A 24,362-nucleotide genomic window follows, 5' to 3' on the forward strand; every position below is an offset into this window, starting at 1 on the left:
TTATAATATTTCCCCCTTATCTTAAACTTCGAAATGTAAAAACATTTTAAATAAAATAAATAAAACCCAATATTTTATGTGTTTTGTAAATTATTATTTTTTCCTTATATTTATAATGTTTGTACCAAATATGTGCACTAGGATTTAGTAGTAAAATATTATAGTCTGGGATAAATGTAATAAAAAAAAATATATGAATTATTTTTATATTATAGATTTTATTTTTTTTAACTTGTATTTTATATATATAAAAGGGTAATAATTAAGAAAAAAAAAACAAAAAAATGAATTAATTATACTTTGGCTATGCTAAATATATATGTGTATTGTGATGTTTGTTAAATGCTGTGATTAAATCACTGTGAAAAGGTGGTTTATTGTTTGCATAATTTTTGTACCATGATACAATAGTTTTATTTGTGCCCTTTTCGCCAATTTATATTCCCAATAATATTTATTTGGAAACATATTTTGATATGTTCTTGCTATAAGCTTATATACCCACCTTTTTTGAAAGGGGGAATAATAACGCATATAACTGTTTTTTATTTGTACGAAATAGTTAATTGTATTATGCAACTATAAATTAATTGAACCATATATATTATTATTATTATATTTATATATATGTTTGTTTATTTTATAACACTTGAAGAATAAGTGTGTAATTTTCGTGCATTATTTATGGGAATACATAGAGCGGAAACGTATAAAAAGTCGTCTACATTTTTTGAACGATATAAAGAATAACCTTTTTATACACATTTTTCAAATACTTATTGAAAAGAGTTGTCAAAGTGATTTCGCACTCATCTTATACCCCTCCAAAAATCAGAATATAAAAAATTGCTTATTTAATTAATTTAGATAGTCCTGTGGTTATTGCTTTTTTATTATACTAAAAAGAAACACACACATATTTGCAATGCCCTTTTAGGGAATAACGTAATTGAATTTTCATAAAACATTTATTTATATTTTTTTTTGAAGAAAATATATTTCAAAATAGCTAATCAATTCAAAGTCTAAAAAAATGAATGACATAAAAAAGATAGTAATCGATGAAATAAGGAGGAACTTGGTTTATAAGAAACCAGTAGGGCCAATAATGAGTTTAAAAGATATTTTAACATTAAGTCAAGAACAGGAATCTCAATTTAATAAAGAAGTTCAAGGTTTAGGGTTGAATGTAAATAGTATCCATCATAACTCAACCCCATCATTTTTATATGAAATGGCTTTAAAATATGAATCTAATTCATATATAACAAGTACAGGAGCATTGTGTTGCACATCTGGTGAAAAGACAGGAAGATCTCCATCGGATAAAAGGATTGTAAAAGAGAGTAGTTCAGAAAATGACATATGGTGGGGCAATGTCAATATACCAATAAAAGAGAAATCTTATGAAATAAATAAAGGTCGAGCTATAGATTATTTAAATTTACAGCCAAATTTATATGTAATAGATGCATATGCAGGTTGGGATGAAAGTTGTCGAATAAAAATCCGTGTTATAACATCTAGAGCATATCATGCATTATATATGTTAAATATGTTAATACCACCCAAAACAGCAGAAGAAATTCAAAATTTTGTACCAGATTTTATAATATACAATGCTGGTGACTTTCCATCAAATAGATTAACAGAAGGTATGTCTAGTAAAACATCTGTGATAATAAATTTTGGTGCAATGAATATGGTAATATTAGGAACACAATATGCGGGTGAAATGAAAAAAGGAATATTAACATTATTTATGTATAAAATGCCAAAAGAAAATAAATTACCACTACATTCTTCATGTAATGTAGGTAAACAAAATGATGTTACATTATTCTTTGGTTTATCGGGTACTGGTAAAACAACATTATCAGCAGATTCTAACAGATATTTAATTGGAGATGATGAGCATGTATGGACAGACAATGGAATATTTAATGTAGAAGGTGGCTGTTATGCTAAATGTAAAGGATTATCTAGAAAACAAGAACCTGAAATATTTCAAGCTATTAAATTTGGAGCGATATTAGAAAATGTTATTATGGATCCTATAACTAGAGATGTAGATTATAATAATTGTTCAATTACTGAAAATACTAGATGTGCTTATCCATTATCTTATATTGAAAATGCTAAAATACCTGCATATATTAATAGTCACCCAAAAAATATAATTCTTTTGACATGTGATGCTTTTGGCGTTATACCACCTTTATCAAAATTAAATGTTTATCAAATGATGTATCATTTTGTTAGTGGATATACAAGTAAAATGGCAGGAACAGAAGATCATATATTAAAACCAACCGCTACTTTCTCTTCTTGTTATGCTGCCCCATTTTTAGCTTTACATCCGATGGTTTATGCAAAAATGTTAGCAGATAAGTATGAAAAGCATAAACCAAATGTTTGGTTATTAAATACAGGATGGATATATGGTGCTTATGGAACAGAAAATGGAGAAAGAATTCCATTAAAATATACACGAATGCTAGTTGATTATATACATGATGATAAACTAAACAATATTAAATATAAGCAAACTCCAATTTTTAATTTTAGTATACCTGAGCATTTAGAAGGAATTCCAGATGAAGTGTTAGATCCTTTTATTGGATGGAAGAATAAAGAAGATTACGCTGTCAGTTTGAAAACCTTAGCTCAAGAGTTTATTACAAATTTCGATTTATATTCGGACAAAGCAGACCCAAATATTTTATCTGGAGGTCCCTCCATTTGATCTAAGTTAATAAACAAATTCTCGGTAGATAAAATTTATATTGGGGAATTTGATTCTTTTTTTTTTTATAACACAACATGTAAATTGCTTGTATATTTTTATATAGCCATGACTGTGTTTATAATTTTTTGAGATAAAAAAAATTTAATATAATTCCCCACAATGTATCTTTTCGTTTTGTTTAGTATTAGATCGATTTATTGTTTTTAGGGATAATTTTTTTTTTTAATTCGATTTTTTTTTTTTTTTAAAAAAGAAAAAACATGGATTTTATTTTGGTAATATATTATCTATGCTTGAATATAATTAAATGTTTTATTTTATTATCGATTGAGGCATGCTTCACGTATATGTGTAAGTAGATAGATCATATTTTTAGTGACCTTATTTTATTTCCATATTTGTATTTGTAACTATATATATGTGTATACACCCATGTATAGACTGCTATATATTTTTACATAGCTCTTGAAAACTAATTAAAAACAGACTTTAAACTAATAAATCTATAATTATAAAAAAAATCAAAGAATTTAAGAAATATGTTAGTAACTTGAGAAAATGTTTTTAATTTATTTTTTGAACAAAATTAAAGAATAAATTGAATAAAAGTTTTACAAAGTGTGGTAATTTTACGATGATTATATATGAATTTTTTATTGAAATATGGTAATGTATAATTAAAATTTTTTTAACTAATTTAATATTTTTTCTTATGTTACGTATCGAAATCGAGTCGTATTTTTGAGTTTATAAAATTTATGAAGATCATAAATTTTGTTAAAAAAAAAATAAACTAAAACAAAAAGACAAAAAAATGAAAATAAAAAAAATAAAAATATTAAGAGGAAATAAATAATCCCATAGAAATTTATTTAATATTTTGTTTGCCCGCATTTGGTATGTTCCTTTTTGAAGATTGAAACCATTTTTTCCTGTGTTCTATTGCCAATTTTCTAGCTTGTAAGAAACCAAATGTTTTGACTAAAAATTTTTTGTCACGCCTCTTTTTATTTATAGTACAATTAACAACCCAAGCATTTGTATAGGAATCATAATGTACCCCAACAATTCTTGGTAGTTTTTTTGAAATATCTGAGCAATCTTTAATAAATTTTTTTTGATGTTTCCAATTAAGAATTTCTTCACGAGTATTTAAATAATTTTCAAAAGAATAAATATCAGCATATTTTGTTTCAATTTGATTAATATTATCAAAAAAAGAATCAGATAGCCATTGAGAATTTAGTAGAATAAAAATTCCAAGGTGTTCTTCTTTTTTACTCACTTTTTTAAAGACATAATTATTTACTTCTTTATTATTAAATAGTTCATCGTAATGTTTTTTTAAATAACAGTCTTGTAAATTATTTTCACACAAAAAACTGTATATATCTTTGTTCATCGATTGTTTGGAGATATTTGGATGTATAAATGTATTATTATGATTATTATTTCCTATATTTGTGTTTTCAAAATTATTTATCTTTTTATTTTCGTGTTCATAATAACGATGAGATATATTATTTGCTTCAGTGTCTAATTCCGTCATATTTTCATTTTCATCCTTACTAGAATAATCATTTTTATCTATATATTCAGAAGTGGTACCATTATCGAACATGTTTGGCATTGTTAATGGGATAGTGATTGTATCATGTGTTTTTTCCATATTCAGTTTATCATTTAATTCAATTGTATGGTCTATATTGTTTGGCATACAAAAATCATTAAAAGAATTTCCCATATTTTCTTTTTCTATTGAATTAGGAGATTTGTTTCTACTATCAAAATCTATATCACAATAAGTATTCGAAATGTAGGAATTGTTATTGATATTAGATTGGGTAGTCATGCTATTTGTGTTTTGTAAATCTCTGTTTAATTGCTTACTTTTTTTGCTCTCATCGTCTGTGAAATATAAAGGTATATTTTTTTTTTCAGCATCAACAGTGTTATTAGAAAAAATATCGGTATTCAAAGTGTTATAAATTATTTCATATTCACTTTTATTTTCTATTTTGTTTTTTTGAGTATGTTCAATCGGAATGCTAACACCATTTTCTTTACCATTGAAATCGATATTCGTTTCATTATTTTGTATATCCATTTGAGAAGTATGAAAATTTTCTTTTTGGATAGTCCATCCTTGATTTGTTTCAATAGTATTATTCCATGTGCTTGAATAATATGAGGTATTTCCTTGTCCTACATCTATGGGCGTAGAATTAGTATATTCATTTGCTTCATCGATTTTGTGACATGTCTCAAATTTTTGAAACATATCCAATGAACTGATTTGCTCATACTCACCAGGGAATATTAAATCATAATATGAAGTAAGAGTTGTGTTGTTATTAATTTTTTTATATAGGGTATTATTTTTAAGCACATAAGATGAAGGAGAGAAAAAATAAAATAAATGTTCTAATGATATAATATCTTCAGTAGAATAATCTAAAAGATTATAACTTTTTGATTCTAAATCATTTTCTAAAATTAGATCAATTACACCTGAAATATTTATAGGTTTAAATGCATATTTATTCAATAAAATATAATAACATTCAATGCATTTTGCTCTGGCTCTTTCAAAACCATATTTTCGAACTGAAAATGATATAATAACTTCTTTGTTGTTTTGATTTAAATATAAAACAACCCATAAAAAATATCCTGATAAATAAACAATACCTTTTGGTAATGTAAAAAGTTTTGATTTTTTTGAAAAATAATTTCTTGTTCCTGTTAACAAATTTATAGGTTCAATATCATTAGTTATTTTGTTATGTATTTCTATTGGTATATAATTTAATACATTTTGTTTATCTTCTGAATTTAAATATATATTTTTCATTTCATTAAAATAAATAATTTTTCCATAACATACTAAAAATTCTTCATACCGTTTATAGTGCTCAATATAATCATTTATAGTCCCGTTATAAATAATAGAATTTGCACTTAGATCCTTACCAATGATTTTATTTTCGTATTTATCATCAACTTCATTAAATTCATTGCAAATGTTCATATTAATATTTTTGTTAAATATCAAACTGTTTAAAAATCTATGCATTTTTGTCAAATGGTATACAAAACTTTTTCGAAATAAAATAGATAGGGCTTTAGATTCTTTAAACCCATAATCATCTATTTGAAATAATTTTTTTTTTTTTTTATCATCTACATCTATATATGTAAAACACCAGGCTTTTTTATATTTTATAAAATTTACTCCTTTAAATTTACTCGTTAGTTGTTTATCTTTTTCATCATAATAATCATTATTAAGATTTATATAATTATTTTCATCATGCTCATAATTATTTTTTCTACAATTATCATCATCATATTTTTCCCTTTTCTTTCTTTTCTTACTTTTTTTTGTGGTATATTTAAGTATACAAAATATTTTATAACTGAATATGTACAAAAAATGTATAGGGAATATCATACACATCCATGAAGTATTTACCTTTTTTTCAAAAATTAATTGAAGATCTCTAATTTGCTCTTTTCGTTTATTCGTTATTTTGTTAGGCATGTTGTTTTTCGATTGTTTACATGTTTTATTTTGTGTTTGATCGATTTCGTCATCTGTACTTTCCTTAGTTTGGGGCTTATTTACCTTCAATTTTGTTAAATATGATTTATAAAAAGCTTCAATTTTTTTTCTAAAATAATCATGATATATATCTTCTACCCCATTTAATTCTAATAAAACCCATTCTTTGTTAAATTTTAAAAACATTATAAAAATTTTTTTTTCTTCTTCATTTGTATAGTTACATTTATTCATGTAGTTAAGCAATGTCTCTTTATATATATAATAACTTTTGTCATCAATATCTATATTTTCTATGAACATTTTTCTTTTTTTGTTTATTGTTTCTTTTTTGGTATCTTTTTCGTATTCTTCAATATCATTTTGAGTACTTCCATTTGAAGGAGTCACATATCTCTCTTCATACAGCTCTTTGTCACTTTTTTCATCCACATTTTGATCAATATTTTTCCATTTTCTATGTTCCCACATTTGCTTTTCATTCTCTTTTTTCGCATCCTTATCATGGTCACTATAAATGTTAGCAACTTGTTCATATTGTGCATTTACTTCTTTATACATTTGGTTTTTCTGCAAATTTACATAATTTTTTGCAGTTCCAAATAGGTTATTTATGATTTCTTCGTTATTTTTTGGTGTATGATTTTTTTCACTATTATTTTTTTCTTCCAATAAATTGTATAAAATGGGCGATCCGTTTGCGTCTAGATTGGTTGAATCGTTGATTTTATTTTCTGAGTCTCCACAATGTGATCTCATTCCTTCAAAATTTTCCTTGCTGCTATTTGATATACTTTCGTCACATTTCATAACATCTATTTTTCTTTTTTTTTTATTGTCTAACTGTTTAAATGATAAGTTATTTTCGTCATTAACTTCCAAATGTGTATAACTGTCACTAGCATAATTGTAAGTAGAATTTAAGGCATCATAAACATGGGCATCTTTTTTGTTACTACTTGTATAATATTCACTATTGAAATCGATATTTTGTATTGTTTCTGTTTCTTCATTTTGTACTGTATTTATTTTGTAATTATTTGGATGGCAATTTTTATAATTTATTTCAGTGTTTACAGTTTTTGATAGATTATCATCATTTTTTTCATTTTGAGAAATATGAATATCATTAGCATAAAAAGAATTACTATCACTATCGTCTTTCCTATTTTTCGATAATAATTCTTCAGATGTTGTATTTAAAAAAATATGTTTTATTTGAGAATCCTCGCAATTGTTTTTCTTAGATAATTGTGAGTTTTTTTTAGTGATATACATTTCATGGGCTTCTTGATTTTGCATTTCTATATATTTTAATGTTTCATTCCCAATTTGATTATCAAAGTTTGTATTATTATTAGATTTGTTTTTTCCTTCTTCATAAGTTTGGCAATAAATATTATGAGTATTTTCTTCATTTGAATTACCATTACAATTTAAAGTAACCATATTATTTTCATTTTTCTGTATATTTGATTTTTCATCATTTTTATAATCATCCCCAATTGTGTTATTTCTATTTTTTATTTCCTTTTTTCGTTTATTAGATGTTTCGATGGTATCCTTTTTATTTAATTGATCATTATGATTTGAAATATCAGTTGGTTTATTTTCTTTATTGAATAAATTCAAAAAGGCGTTAACATAAAATATATCTCTGTTGGTATTTTGATCAGGTGCTTCTTGAGTATTATTATTAGTATTGTTTTCATCATATGCATAATTAATATTTTCATTTATATTATCATTTAATATAGAATTAAATTCATCTTTCGCTTTAATAGAAAAAATATATGCATGGGAATCTGGACTTAAATTTTTGACCCTCCATTCTATACATTTTTTTTTTGCTAATAGATTTCCATATTTTAATGAAGAGAAAAATTTTTTATATCTAACTCCATCTTTATATACAAATGTTGACCACCCATTTCTTGTTGGGTCATAAGAAATACCTCTATATTTTTTTCCAATTAGTTGATTTGTTATTTCTAGCATTTTTTTTAGTTTTTTTTTATTTATATCATTCATTTGATTTGTATCCATATTTTGTGTTTTAACAATACTATTTGTGGCATTTTGCTCATATTTATCAATATTGCTACTACATTTGTCAGGGTTGTCTATCCCTACTTGAAAATTTTCTAAAGGCTTATTTTCTTCTTTGCTTTTTAAAAGATTTTCTGAATAATTTTCTATATATTCCTTTTTATTCAGCTCTTTTTCCATTGTGTATATCATTTTGTTTCTATATTCACTATCACGATCACTTCTATTTGTTGATATGCAGTTTTGGTTTTCTAGTATTTCATCTCTATGGTATTCCTTACTTATTTTATAATTATTATCATAATTTTTTGTAGTATCAGAATGAATTTGATAATTTGAAATAAATTCATCATTGCTAGTATTTATGCAACTATTTGTGATATTATTGATTGGGAAATTATTATTTTCATTTAAGTTAATAAATGAGTTTGTGCAATGATGATTAGAAATTTGAATTTCATTTTTTGTATCAGTACATTTTGCATTTTTAATCTGATTTGTCGATTGCATTTCGTTATTTTTTACATCATTATAATTCGTTAAATCATTAAAATAATTACTACTGTTGTTGTTATAATAGTTTGTGTTATTTGTTTTGTTCATATTAAATAATTGAGTATTGCTCATTCTATTATCGCAATTTATGTTTGATTCTGGAATATTGTATTTTTTAGAATTAAGATAAATATATTTATTTGACATTAAATTTTCAGGATTATTATTATTTAAATTTGTATTTTGTAACAACTTGGTATTATAATTGTCAATATGCATTTGCAAATCTTCTAAGGCAATGTTATTTATTTGGTCGCTAATATTCTGATTGAATGTTTGATTATTAATAATATTATTTGAAAGGTATTTTATATGCTCATTATGTTGATTAGTTTGTTTATCATATTTTTTATTTGAATAATAATTTATGTCATATTGATTTACTTGGTTGGATTGACTATATTGAATAAAATTATTATTAGGCATAGAATGTGTATTTAAACTGTTAGTATAATAAATATTATTTTTATTTTTTTCATTTTCCTCATTTATATCATTATATATAAACGAATTACTATTTATTTTATTTAATATATTATATGAGTTATTATTATCTACAAAATATTCAAAATATGGATTTTCTTCATTTTGGGAAATATTATTAATATATTGTCCAGAATTGTTTATTATATTAAGATAATTATTTTGATTATCATCGTAATTCGATTTTTTACATATTGTATCATCATTTATTTTATTTGCATTTCTCACCCTATGGGATACAGTCATAATATTTTGACTAATGTTTTTTATATTGTCTTCAGTATTGCTCTTACTATTTTTTATATAAGAAATATAATGTGAATCTTTACTATTTTGATAATTAGTTGTATAAGAAAAATTATCATTAGATGTATCATCTTCTTCATTATTTTTGTTATATTGATAATTATTATGATCATTTTCATTGCAATTGTTGTTAAAAATATTATTTGTAAAATAGTTGTGTTGCATTAATTTAGTGTGGTTTATATTTTTATCATTTATATTTATCTCATTGGATGGAAAATAATAATTTTCTTTGTTATCTGTTTGATGCAAATTATTTTTTTGATCGTTATAAATAACAAATTTTCTATTTATATTTCCATTTTTACTGCTATTGGCTTCATAACAATTTGGGGTAAATTTTCTTGAGTTTAGAAGACAAATTTCTTTTTCATTTTCAACTTTTGTAGGATATATTTGTTGATTTTGTTCTAAATTATTATATGGTAAAAAATTTGTGTCTATATTTATCATAGTATTATCTTGGTTCTCATTTTTTGAAAACATGCTATTTTCGGATAATGTCTTATTTGGATTATTTAAATTGGAACTTATACAATAATTGTTACCTGCTATATTAGCATCAAACTTTTCATCCATGTTTGCATATATATTTTCTGATTCGCTAATATTATAAGTATTATTTTTTTCATAAAAAAATAAATTATTTTTATTATTAAATATATTTAAATTGGTATCACTCTCTTCATTCTGATGTATATTAGGCATCGGTGCCAATGTGTCAATTTGTTTTGATTCGATATTATTATTTGGGCCCTCATATTTAGAAATATTTATATGATCTTGATCAGAAAATGATTTACCTTCACAAACTTCGCTTATCGGTATTAGCTGATAATTACACATTTGGTCTAAATTATTTAATTCGGGATGTTTATTTGTTGGATCGAAGTTTCGGAGTTGTGCCAAATTACTTTGACCCATTATCTTTCCCTTGAGTGAATAACTTCCATATTTCGATAAACTATTGTATATATTTTTTGATAAAAATAAAAAGTTTTTAAAAATACTATCTGCGTAATTTAAATCACATAATATACTAGTATTTATATTTTCATTTGTAAAAATTGTATTATTACTCATGCCATTCAATATTTGTTTATTTTCTTCGATATAGTTTTTATTATTTTCGCTAAAAATTGTATTTGAAAATAGTTTAAATATATCATAATTTTGTCTACTAGATATATCAACATGATTGTCATCATATTTGTTCATATCATCAAAATGAGCAAACTGTGTGTTTGGTTCTCCAAATTCATTATCCGAAACAAAAGTATTATTAGCTAATGTCATATAATTACCATATACATTTAAATTTTTTACTTTATTATATACTTCTTTCAATTCATATTTGATTGCATCCAAAATTTTTAGAGAATCATTTTCTAACATTGAATCATTCATAGTATACAATTTTTCAAAGGGACTAATATTATCATCAAGACTATCACTTTTTCCATCTTTAGCATTAATATTATTTTTTTCTAAATTATCATATGTAACTATTTGTTCGTTTCCCTCAATGTTATTCTCACTTGTATCAACTTTATTATTTTCGTTGGGTTCATTTGTTTCTTCATTTTTTTTTCGGTTTGATATATGATCATATATTTGTTTTCCTGCAATATTATTTTTATTATCATCATTCCCAGCAGCAACTGTATTTTTATCATGTGTATGTTCACCATTGGGATCAGAATTAATTTGATCAATTGTAAAATCAGAATCAGAACTTATATAACATGTTTTACATGTATTCTCATTTTTTGATTTAGTTATATTGGAACATTTTTCTTTTTCCTTATCATTATTTATATCCTTTGGAAATTTTATAAATTTCGATATATTATTAACTGAATCCATTATATTTTCCAACTTTTGATTTATTTGAAATAAATGACGTTCAATAATATAAATATTTTTATACCCTCCTTCATTGGATGCACAATAGCTATTTCTAAGTTTACTGTGATCATCACAATCTGCCGATAAAATTTCTGAATCTTGAGTTAAAAGTATATCATTATTATTATTTTGTGTATCTATATTCTTTGTGGATTTATTTAGCAAAGTTCCTCTTTTAATATACTGATATGAGTGTTCTTTCTCATTCATTTTATTTTCATGAACGCAATAATAATTTAACGAATCTGTTACATGTTTTTTGGTATATCCTCTTTTTTCTGAATGATTTACTTGATCATCATTTATTTGTAATAATATGTTAGAAAAATTGTAGATGATTTTTTGATATATTATATAAATGGTTAAATGCAATTTATGTAATTGAGATGCATATTTTTTACCAAAATATAACCATATTTGCAAAGGTGGGAAAATAGGAGGTTCTGGTAAAAAAATTGATATTAATTCTTTAATATATGAATATTTATCATTATAATATGAAGAATTGTATATATTTTTTATGTCATTTGAATTATTTTTTGATAATATTTCGCTAGCTAATATAAATATTAAATTTCTATTACTTAATAGCTTAGTATATAATATGCGCAATGACTTAATATAATAATCTACATAGGAAAAATATTCTTTTACTTTTGGACAATTTTTTAAAAGCTTTTTATTTTTCATATGTTTTAAATTAAATAATACCATATTATCTATATCATTGTTTTGTTGAGTTATTATTTCTTTATTTTCACATCGTTCATTTTCAAAAGTGTTATTACATTCTATATCTTCATCATTGGGTTTGTTGCTTTGACTATCCACATGGTTAATCTTCCCAGTATCACGCATATTGTTTATACTGTTTAAAAATGATTGTAAATAAAAATTGTAAATATTTTTTCTGTGTTGCTCCATATCTTCAAAATATTCATCATTCTTATTATACGCACCATTATGGTCATCTTTGAGTAGACTAAGTTCATATGAATGAGTTACGTCATTATTTTTATTTTCGCTTTGTTTATTAAAATTAACGAAATTATTGAAATTTTGTTCATTATCTAAATTTATGCAGTTTTTAAAATAATGGGAATTTATATTGGCATCCTCTTTTTTAATATTGCATTCTTCTAATTTATTAACTTGATTATTTTTACCTGTTTCTTTTTTTGAAGGTAGATTTATAAAGCGAGAAGTTTGTACAGTTTTTTCCGAATCAATATAACCATTGTGCATATTAGATTCTTTGTAATCATTTTGTTCATATTCATTACTGTTAGAATAATTTTGTTGAAGAATTTCAGAAGAATTGTTATTGCAAATAAGTTTATTATCATTCCAATAATTAACATTTTCTGTTTTTTCCATTTTAAATTTGTCTGGTGAATTTACCGTATCATAATTAAAATTATTATATTTATTATAGTTATTATATACTATATTTGTATAAGCAGAATTGTTTAACTCGTTACTATGATTAACAAGTTTCGGTTTATTTATTTGCATGTTTTTTTCTCCATTAAATATATTCAATAAATTTTTATGTTGATAATATTTAGGATTAAAAATCGCTGTATCAATTTTTGTATTATTCATTTCTAAATCACCATTATTAATTGAGTTTCGAAATTTGCTATCCATGCCCATATTACCAAAAATTGGCATATTGCTATTATCATTTACATCGTTTCTATAAATTGAAAAATTATTAGAATTTGGATTGTTGTTATCTTTGGCCTTACAAGAATTTGTTTGCCCATTGTGAGACACAAAATCAAAGCTATTCTGTAAATTACGTTTTTCATTGTCATAAATAATATTATTTTGGGTAGTCAATATGTTGTTATGTAACAAATCTGTTTGTATATAATTATTTTTGTTAATTTGTTGTCTCATACTATTATTGCTAGCATTCATGATGTGATTAAAACTATTAAATGGGCTTACTATTTGAGGTAATTCCATATTTCTAATTGTTACTTCATTTTTTAGAGAATTTGAAGTTTTGTCAATACAATTATTATTCCCTAAACGATTGACACTATTTATTTTATAATTATTTTCATCAACATAATTATTATCATAATCAAAGAGGTTAGATGATTGATGTGATAAAATTTCTCTATTTATATACAACGGATTCCCAGGGTTGTTTACATAATAATTATTATTATAAATAAAAGTGGGGTCCCCTTCAATAGTTTTGTTGCTACAATTTCTATTTTTAACATTATTGAAGCCAAATCCATTTCGGATGTCACTAACATTTGCATCATCATATGAATCACATTTCATATAATCAAGGTAAGGATATGTAGAGCACATTTCAGATATAGAAGATTTATTATATGGTAAAAAATCATTTCCATTTTTTTTTATTATATGATTATTTGAAGTATCAATATGATTAGCCATATTAGTTGGATATTCATTATTATTTATATAATTAATAAATTGAATGTTATCCAATGTATTTGTATTTTTATTAATTAAATTATTTTTATTAAATGGATTATCATTGCTTTGAGGAATTGTTAACATATTTATATTATCACTTATTAAATTATTTTTATTTATATTTAAAAATGTATTAAGATTTACATTACTTTCATTATTACTGCTGCATGATTTTCTTATATTATTCACTTCATTTATATTTACATAATTATTCTTTGTATATATATCATTTTTCATATTTTGTTCATTTTCTTTGTCGAAAATATTATTATTCTCAAAAAAATTAGAACTTTTATAATTAATGTTACTATTCAATAATGGCATTGTGCTGCAGGAAGAGTTTATATTTTCATTAATATAACCTTCACTCCCTTGGTCCACTATTTTATTTTTTGTTATTTCTTTATTATGCTCATTATTTATAGAATAAAATCCATTGTTGTTTGAAGAATCATTAAAAGGCAATTCATGGAAATTTATCACATTTTTTTCTTGATATTTTAAACTGTTAAAGATATTGTGCTTCACTTGGTTACTTCTATTATCTTTATTAGCATTTTTGTAATTATCATCAATTTTTGCTTCAAAATAAACATTATTTATTTCGTCTTCACTTAATTCTTTATAAATGCCTGTGCTACTATTTTCCCTCGTTTTTGTGGCATCCATTCCATTTAATTGGTTTTGCATTTTTTTTTTCATATATACATTTTTTCCCCTCTTCTTGTCTTTTTATTAAACATAGAAGAAGAAAAAAAATAAGAAAAAATAAAATGTGTTTTATTTTTGTTCATTATGAAGTTATAATGTATGCTATTGTAATGAGAAACCAAAACATATAAACATAAATATGCATATTTATGTATATATATAGGGAAATATATGACAATTATTCCCTTATTGCTTGTTTTATTTTAATATGCATATTTTTCTCTATATAATTTTTTTTTGAAAAAATGTTGATATATTATAAAGTCGGAGTAATAAGAAATATTTCAATCAATTTTTTCTTATATATGGAATTAAAAAAAACCATGATTTAAAGGAATTATTTTATGAAAATTATTGTTTTTTATGGTTTCTTTTTAATAGTTCATGTTTTATAATATAATTTTTAATATTTTTATTTTTTTTTTATTAAGCAAATTTTTAATAACAAATATGAAAGGAATTTTTTCGAGGTATTTTTTTTAATTATTTTGGCTACGCATACTGTCCTCTTTTTCTTCCTATATGTGGAACAAACAAATTCCTGCAATCTCTTTTTGAAAATGAAAAAAAATGAGTAATACAATTTGGATATTTAAAAATAATTTTTTTTATAAAAAATATTCTTGAAAATATTATTTCATTTTATTTTTCATATTTAAAACATGTTTATTTTATTGAAATTTTGAATGCATCGTTGATGTATATATATGTTATATATTATTAAAATTCAGATTTATACAAACATATGTTACATGAATATAATATGTATACTTCTTACGCATTTTATTTTATAAGATAAATAAATAAATTTAAGCATGTATAAATAACCATTCGCTATGTATATGATATAAAAGTATGTCAAATAAAAAAAATATTACCACTGTTTTTTTTCTATAAAGCTTAAATTTTGAAGGGATTATAATAAGAGGTGGCAACCTTGCATTATTTTTACGTATTTGAAAATATATGATATTATATGTCTCTCCATATATTTTTTGTGTATTAACAAATCATTTTTTCTTCTTTTTAATATATATGATGCATAAGAAAAAACCCTCATAATTTTTCAAAATGAGAAAACGGTGATCTATAGAACAAAATGCATTTAAATATGCAACTAAATGGATATAATATGTATATTTATATGCCACTATTTATGTAACCTTCATAATGATAAACACATTAATTACCCCTCTATATGTTTCTTTTATAATTATTCAAATCGAAACTTGAATTTCTTGTATATAGCATAGCTTTAAAAATGTACCAAATTAAAATAAAGAGAATTGATATTTTCGCTATTTCTGCATCATTACATACATTCGTTACACGAAAAAAAAATAATGAAAACGTCACATAAAACTAGACATTATTCCCCCCAAAAAATATAATAATAAAACATGAATGAACAGATAAAATGTTAAAAGAGTTATGCTCAAATATTTGTATTATTTTCTGTATATAAATTGGTATTTTTACCTATATATTATGTGTAATTGAATATTGGTGGGTTTAAGACAATAAAATGCGAAATAAAAGTATTTTACTTATATTTTTTGTTAAATGTTATTGGTGTAAAAATAAAATAAAAATAACAAATAATAATTATCCTAATTTATAAGGAAGAAACAAAATATATCATATGTATGAACGTCCCTGTAAATTAGGGTTTATAATTTAATTTCAATTAGAACACATACGTATAAATACAAATATTTATTTATATAGATATATAGACGTAAACCTTACAAAAAAATTCATAAATAAAATAAAATAAAATAAAAACAGAGCATTCCTCCAGCACAGTTTGTTCTACTAGTGTTATATTAATGTGGCCATAAAACGATAATTTTAAGATATTTGTAAATTTTACAATAATTAAATGTAATTATGATGTAATACGATAATTTTTATTGGTTTTAAGATTAATTCTCATCTCGCCTGTGTAACGAATATAATGATAATATCACTGCATCTAACAACAATTCTCATAACAATATTATTTCATATATCAATGTAAAATATTTATGAATAAATTGAGATATCATATCATGCTATATCGTGTATGATTTTTCGAGAAATTCATAGGTTCTTCAACTATTTTGTAGTCCAATTTTTTCCCTAAGAAATTAACTTCGCTTTGCCTTTTGTTTAAACACCTAGATGGGTCTTCTTCATCGACATATTCAGAAGAAGATAAATAATCGTGTTCTGAACTAAATCTATAATCATTAAAATCATCCGTTTTATTTGAATAATTAATGGTTCGTTTACTTGCACTATTATTAGAAGAAACATATTCTTCAGATGTATTTTCTTTTGTTGTGTTTGTGCAATTTCCCTTTTTACTTTCTAAATCATAATAATTTTGATTTGAATTTAAGACTTTAGTTGGTGTTTCAAGATAATTATTAAAAAATTCACTAGTACTTGCACTTTCACGACTTATTTTTTTTAATTTTTTAATTTTAAAAAAAGGTGATGAATTCATAAAATTATTAAATAAGGTGTCATTATTTTCAGTACATACATGTTCTCTTTTCATTTTTTTTGTTGATAAAATTTGTGATGTGTTGTGGTAATTTTCAGATTTATCAAATATATTAGATGCTGGTATGTTATCTAACCCAGTAAAGCATTTCGTATCATTACCATCAAAAGATGAAGTTATACTATGACGATTGTGATTGTGATTTCCACTAATTAAGTTAGCATTATTGTTTATGTTCATGAAATTTTTATTGGTCCAATTGTCAATGTTATAATTATTATGGTCAAAATTATTATTACAAATATCATCTTTATAAAAAGAAAAATTTTCTTGATTATGTTCATTACTATAAAATAAGCTATATGCTTTTCTTTTTTTCTTTTTATTTAAGGAATAATTCGCATGTTCATTCATTATAACATTTATTAGGTTACTATTAAAATTATTAAAGCCAACAACTTTTGTGAGTTCATTACTGCTACAAGTATCTTCTATATCATTCCAATCTTTATAAATCTCAGGATTTTCAGATTGTCTAATCCAAGCTTTAATGTAGTTATCTTCTTTGAATTCTTCATGATTCAAATTATTATTCATTTTTATATTTTATTTATTCAATTGTTTATTTAGTCTATTATGATTATTTTGCACGCTTTCTGCAGTTTCTTGATGTTGTTTCTATCTATATGCATATATTTTTAGTATTCACTTTTTTATGTATAAATTTGTAGAATGTATATAACAATATATAATAAATTCCTTATTATTTTAACTAATTCATTATTGTCAATAAAAATTATTTAAGCAAAACTAGGAAAAAAAAATAATGTAAAGCAAAAAAATAGGATTTATAAAATTATTATTATATAAATAAATGGATATATATTTCCTTTTTAGTAATAATTTAATGAATATGAACAAGTAGGTATGTATCTAACCGTGAATAAAGGAATATGTACATATTAATGTATGTATAGATACATATATGCATATTTACATGGTCAAAAACCAAAAATATAAAATTAATAGTAATTAAACTGTGTCTAATAAGTTTATAATTTAAAACAACAAATATTTATAGAAATTTCATATTTTGAGCATAAAAAACTTTTATTAAAAAAAACAATGTTATAAAACAAAAATGATAAAATGCATTTATATATGCATTTTTCAAAATGGTGCAACAATATAAACTAAATATATAAATTTGTGTATTTTACAATTCAGTATAAAGTGAAATGCATTAAAAATATATATAATACAAAAATAATGAAATACAATGAAATGCAAAGTGGTCGTATATTACTTGTTTTCGATTGTTTTACTTTATTTTTTTATGGTCTATTCAATTATTCTATTATTATTTTTTTTTCACCGTGTATATTTTGGAATTTTATAACAATAACATGTAGTATATGCAGATATGCTTTATTTTTTATATATTTATATTTTTTTATGGTGCAAACATTTTTATTGTCTAAATTATTCTGCAAGCATGTATACACAATTTTTTTGTGAAAATACACATACAAATACAAAATGTATATTACTAAACACTCTTGTATCTATGCACGAAGATACATTTATATCTATGCAATAAATGGTTTGTACTATGTAATGATATGAATTATATCGATGCAAAGGAATACAAAATATATTATATGCAATTGTTCACACGCATGATTGCATTGCATTTATACGCATGCATACATATTCACTAATATATATAATAGATATTTATACACACAATTATATATTAGTTGGCAGTTAAATACCTTATATTTTTTTGTACACCATTTTGAAAACATTATATTACACATTAATGTGCTGATATATATCTTTATATGCATTTATCCAAACATGAATAAAGTATATATTATTATAATCATCTAGTAATATACGTATATATATTATGCATTTTTTACTTTATATTAATATAATTGCATTTCATTGTATAAAATTAAAGTTTTTTTAAAGTGATACTATCAAAAAAATATATATATCAGAATTGTAATCATAAAAAAAGAAAAAAAAATGTATGGCAATATTAACTAAAAACACTAAATTATTTTACACGAAAGTAAGATGGGTGCCTAATGTATTTTTTTTTAAATAATGAAAAAAAATGTGCATAAACTCCAAAAATAAAATATGCATTTATAATTTTGCATATATGCAAACTGTATAAATGGAAATAAAGCATTACGATAAACCTTTATGGACAACAATACAATGGATACAAAATGAATGTTTTAATAAAATAAAAATATATTAACAAAAATGATAAAAAAATAATAAAGAAAAAATATACATTTGTGTATCTAAGTTTATAGTTCAGACAATGTTAATTTTGGTTCACAGTGACATTTAATTATTTCTTTAGTCTTATTGTGTAATAAACTTTTAATATATGTTGGTTAACTATATATATAATATTTATTACTTTTCATTCAATATACAAGTACAAGAATAACTTATAATTTTTCTAATGTAAATTATATTAGGATTTTATGTTATGAAACAATAGATTTTAGTGTATATGTAAGTAGTATGTATGGTTGTATGTATCACCGCATATGTTATATATAATATGTATGTATTCTCTTGGTTTATGTATAAATAAATAAAACATAAAATATTAAAAACGTCTTATCAATTCAATTATTTGTGGTTATCTTAAGCAAATGTTTTATTGATGTAATACAACTCATGTTTAGTGAAGGGACATATAAATTAATTTTATGTTCACAAAGATATATTCTTAAGTTTACTTGACTTCGTATTTAATTCAAATGTACTTGAAATAACACATATAATGTATATATATTTTATATAAATGCGTATAATGGTATGTATATTTTTTTTTCATGTATTATACAATAATTTTTATACTTAATTTTTTTTCCAAATGCACATGTGCATCATCCTTTTACTCCATGTATTTTTTATCATTAAAATAAAACATATAAATGTATTTATATGCATAATAGCACATACGAGGTAAATATATAAGCCCTATGCAGAATGCATAGGGGTATGATCATTTAATGTAATCATTTTAACAAATGTATAAAAAATATGCACTTAGATTTATGTACATGTATGCAGCTCTTAAAACAAACAAAAGTGCGTAAAATTACAAATATATAAACATGTAATTAAATATGTATATGTGTATTCTTTTACATAAAATGAGGCATCAACAAAAATATACAAATCACAATAAAGCAAAGAAAAGGAAGCATAACATAATTATTATGTGGTGTTAATATGCGTATTTATTAGTAGTGTTCTTTAGGACACTTCCATTGAATTATTTTATTAAAAAACAATTTAGCTTTCAGAATACTGAAAACCAAAACATAGCACATGATAAAATGCATAAAAAGGAGAAAAAGTGTAGTATATAAATATATACTGGAATTTGTTTTATATATCATTTTTAATTATTTTTTAATATAAAAAAAAAAATTTTAAATGTATATTTTTAATTAAATTTATCAGCGTATTGTTGGCTGTATTTTTGTGGGCTTTCATTATGGTATCTTTTAGCAACATATGTTATTTGGATGTTTTAGGACAAATAAGTATTTTACTAAAAACAATTAAATATATAATTAACAAAATTAAAAAAATATATATTTTGGTCTTTAATTTATACCCTTATATTTTAATGTTCAGGTTTTTTCAATAAATTATTTTTTTTTAAAACATAAAAAGTTAAACAAATATATGAATATGAAAACATTAATAGAACCTATAACGCAAAATATATTTTTATGATTTATTTTTAGAAAATATGAATTAATAGCATCTGCTGTGTCACTTTATTTTTACATGCGCCTTATAAGAATTAATTAAAAATTTTTCATATTTTTATTATTACTATTATTTTTCATATTTTTATTAACTACTATTATTTTTCATATTTTTATTAACTACTATTATTTTTTAATTATTATCATTATTATTTTTATTATTATTATTGTTATTTTCCTGTTATTTTTTAAGCAATTCTGGTAATACTTTTTGGGGTATAACAAAAAATATGCATGAGGGTGATAATTTAATAAAAAAATATTTAAGAGATAGAAAAAATAGGGATGTCATATCTGATTTGGTTTAGCAGTCATAATAAGTATGACGAATTAAAAATAATTGAATTAAAATCGTTGCTAGAAACATTTGGTTATTATTGTAATATATCCTTAAATGGGGAGGAATTAAATTTAAAAAAAAATAAATATGCGGGGGAAACATATATAAAAATAAATAAGTTAAAGGAAAATGTTTCGATTGAAAATATATGGGAAAATGCCTTATCAAGAAGTATTTTAATAAAAGGGGTTATTGAAATATGGGGGGAAGGGTATACGTATAATGAACTATTAGCAAATTTAAAAGCAAAAAATGACTTATTTGAAAGTACTTTAAATAATAAAAAATGGTGTTTTCATTTCCATGCATATGGTAAAATAATAAATCAAGAAGAAAAGGTAAAAAAAATGGATATGTTTAATATTTATGTAGAAAAGTATAAAAATATAGATATATTAAATCCACATGTTCAATTAGCCATATTTGAAGAGTATGATAAAGAATCTAAAGGAATTTTAAATAAAATTTATTTCGGTAAATGTATTGCTCTGAGGAAGTTTAACCCATCATTAATTTATAATAAAGATAACAATAAACATGCTTGCAGTAGTAATAAAAAAGAATGCGATAATTGTAATAATGATGTTAATGAAAAAAAAAAGGTTGAAAATAACAATAGGAAAACATGGTGGGCCCATTATGCCCTAAATAAAAGGCGTATATTAGGGCCAACTACAACTGATAATGAATTAGCTTTTATTATGTGTAATATTGCAAAAATAAAAAAAGGAGATATAGTATTAGACCCTTTTGTTGGTTCAGGAGGATTACTAATTGCATCTTCTGTTTTTAATGCAATATGTATAGGTAATGATATCGATATAAGATTATTAAAGGGTTATAAATTATCTTATTTAAACCCTCGCATGAAACATAAAAGTAATAAAAAAACAATATTTGAAAATTTTAAACAATATAATCTAAATAGTCCAGAAATATTAGTATCTGATAATTCTAATCCTGTTTGGAATTTTTTTCATAAACCATGGGTTGATGCTATAGTAACAGATCCACCATATGGAAATAGAGCAACTGTTCGTATGTCTATAAAAACAGAGATTCCCCCAAAAACGAATAAAATCGAAAATGAAAATCTCAGGCATATAACTAATGACAGTATTTCTAATAATTATGTAGACGCTCTCCAAAATAATAGTAACTATATTGGGAATTCAGAAGCTACTGATAATATTATTGTTTCTAATTCTGTTGCTGAACCTAGTAATAATGATAAAATGAGCAAAGTAAAATCATTAATAAATACTAAAACGGTTACCTATTCTTGCGCCTTAGCTGTAAAAGACCTTCTAACCATCGCCTCGAAAACACTTGTTGACAATGGTATGCTTGTTTTTTTATTTCCAGTGCAATTTGAAACAATGCAAGAAGAAATGGAAATACTAAAGCATGAGGATTTATATTTAATATCATATGGTATGCAAGAGTTCACCGATTACTCTGGTAGGCTCATAGTTGCAATGCAAAGGAAACCTAGAATTTACTAAGTACACATAACTATGCATATATGAGGAGAGCGAACTGGCACATTGTTATTACTAATTTAACTAAGCGAAACAACAAAGGGATTTTTTGTTCTATTTACTTTTCAAATCATAATATGTGTAAATGAACAAAACAATATTTTTTTGTTAAGAAATGTGTCGTTGAAAGGGCAGTCATTGTGCCTATAATTATTGTTTGCATATATATATATTTGCGTATGCATATACATACGTGGATATGTTTTTTTTGTGAGTATGCATGCAACTATTCAAATTTTTAAAGATTGCATGTACATGGTTTATATTTGTAGGTATATATATTTGTTTATTTTCATTTTTTATTTGTCCATACTTTTTAAATTAAAACATAATATGTATATAACTGTGCAAAAAATAAAAATAAAAAATAATATATATTTATTATTTCATTATTTTATGCCATTTTTGAAAAATTCCACTTCCATAAGCATGTAATAAGAATGCAAAAGGTTCACATATATGTGCATTGCATATATGCTTGTTTATTGAAATATGCGTTGGCAATCACTTTATATAGCATTAAAAAATTTCTAAATAATTTGTAAAAATAAAAATATAAAAAAGGATAAATACAAACGAAATTTTCCTTTATAAATATCTTATGTATTTATATTAATTTTTTAACAATGCATGCATTGCAAAAACACACACTGGGTAAAATATATATGAGACCATTGAAAATTCGTATGGGTATATTATTTATATGCAGGCATTATTCATTATATGCGTTTCCAAGTGACAATATATTTATAAGTAAAAAAAAAAGAAACGCTATATTAAAAATCAAATAAACGAGGAAATATTTGTAAATATGTTCAATTTGTATTAGGTTTTTGCAAATGAAAAGAGGGAAAAAAAAATAATCATCACTGCCTTTCTTTAAGTGTGTTCATTGCAAAGAAAAAATAATGGATGCAATAAAGAAAATATCGAAAAAAAAGTATAAAAGTATATATCATCACATATATGTAAGGTTATATGCATATATTTTGTGAATATTTATACGTAAACAATAATACGATATGGTGATGAAAAACAAATATGGGAAGGTTAAAAGTGTAACAGAGGAAAGTCATTTGCTTGATTATGCTTAGTGATTAGGAAACGTATAAAGCAGCTCTATGTATAGACGTAAAATGGGCTTGATGCACAATGAGGATAAACAGGTGCAAGGGTCAAGCTGCTTTAACCTATACACTGAGCATTCATTAATTATATAAATATTTGTATGTATGCATGATCATATTTATACAATGTAAGACATTATTATATGCCGCATGGAAAATGTGTGATGAGGAGAATGAGACGATGTATATATTACATACAATAGTACTCAACAGAGGTGCATAAACAAACAAATAAATAACATAAAAAAAATTA

The 24,362-nt window shown here is 23.2% G+C and overlaps 4 protein-coding genes across 4 annotated transcripts; 2 read left to right on the forward strand and 2 right to left on the reverse strand.

Moving 5' to 3' along the window:
• Positions 1 to 1,033: 1,033 nt before the first annotated feature.
• Positions 1,034 to 2,746, forward strand: PBANKA_1355900 (phosphoenolpyruvate carboxykinase, putative; the record flags this gene model as incomplete). The annotated part of the gene is made up of 1 exon (XM_034567195.1): positions 1,034 to 2,746. One exon carries the CDS (start codon positions 1,034 to 1,036, stop codon positions 2,744 to 2,746), a length of 1,713 nt encoding a protein of 570 aa, XP_034423716.1.
• Positions 2,747 to 3,617: 871 nt separating this feature from the next.
• On the reverse strand, positions 3,618 to 14,771 carry PBANKA_1356000 (AP2 domain transcription factor, putative; the record flags this gene model as incomplete). Its single annotated transcript, XM_034567196.1, has 1 exon — positions 3,618 to 14,771. The coding sequence occupies one exon, from the start codon at positions 14,769 to 14,771 to the stop codon at positions 3,618 to 3,620; it is 11,154 nt and encodes a 3,717-aa protein (XP_034423717.1).
• Positions 14,772 to 16,836: 2,065 nt separating this feature from the next.
• Positions 16,837 to 17,880, reverse strand: PBANKA_1356100 (conserved Plasmodium protein, unknown function; the record flags this gene model as incomplete). Its single annotated transcript, XM_034567198.1, has 1 exon — positions 16,837 to 17,880. One exon carries the CDS (start codon positions 17,878 to 17,880, stop codon positions 16,837 to 16,839), a length of 1,044 nt encoding a protein of 347 aa, XP_034423718.1.
• Positions 17,881 to 21,386: 3,506 nt separating this feature from the next.
• Positions 21,387 to 22,946, forward strand: PBANKA_1356200 (tRNA guanosine-2'-O-methyltransferase, putative; the record flags this gene model as incomplete). The annotated part of the gene is made up of 1 exon (XM_034567199.1): positions 21,387 to 22,946. One exon carries the CDS (start codon positions 21,387 to 21,389, stop codon positions 22,944 to 22,946), a length of 1,560 nt encoding a protein of 519 aa, XP_034423719.1.
• Positions 22,947 to 24,362: the final 1,416 nt, after the last annotated feature.

This window comes from Plasmodium berghei (assembly GCF_900002375.2).
Source record: "Plasmodium berghei ANKA genome assembly, chromosome: 13".
Classification (NCBI taxonomy): domain Eukaryota; phylum Apicomplexa; class Aconoidasida; order Haemosporida; family Plasmodiidae; genus Plasmodium; species Plasmodium berghei.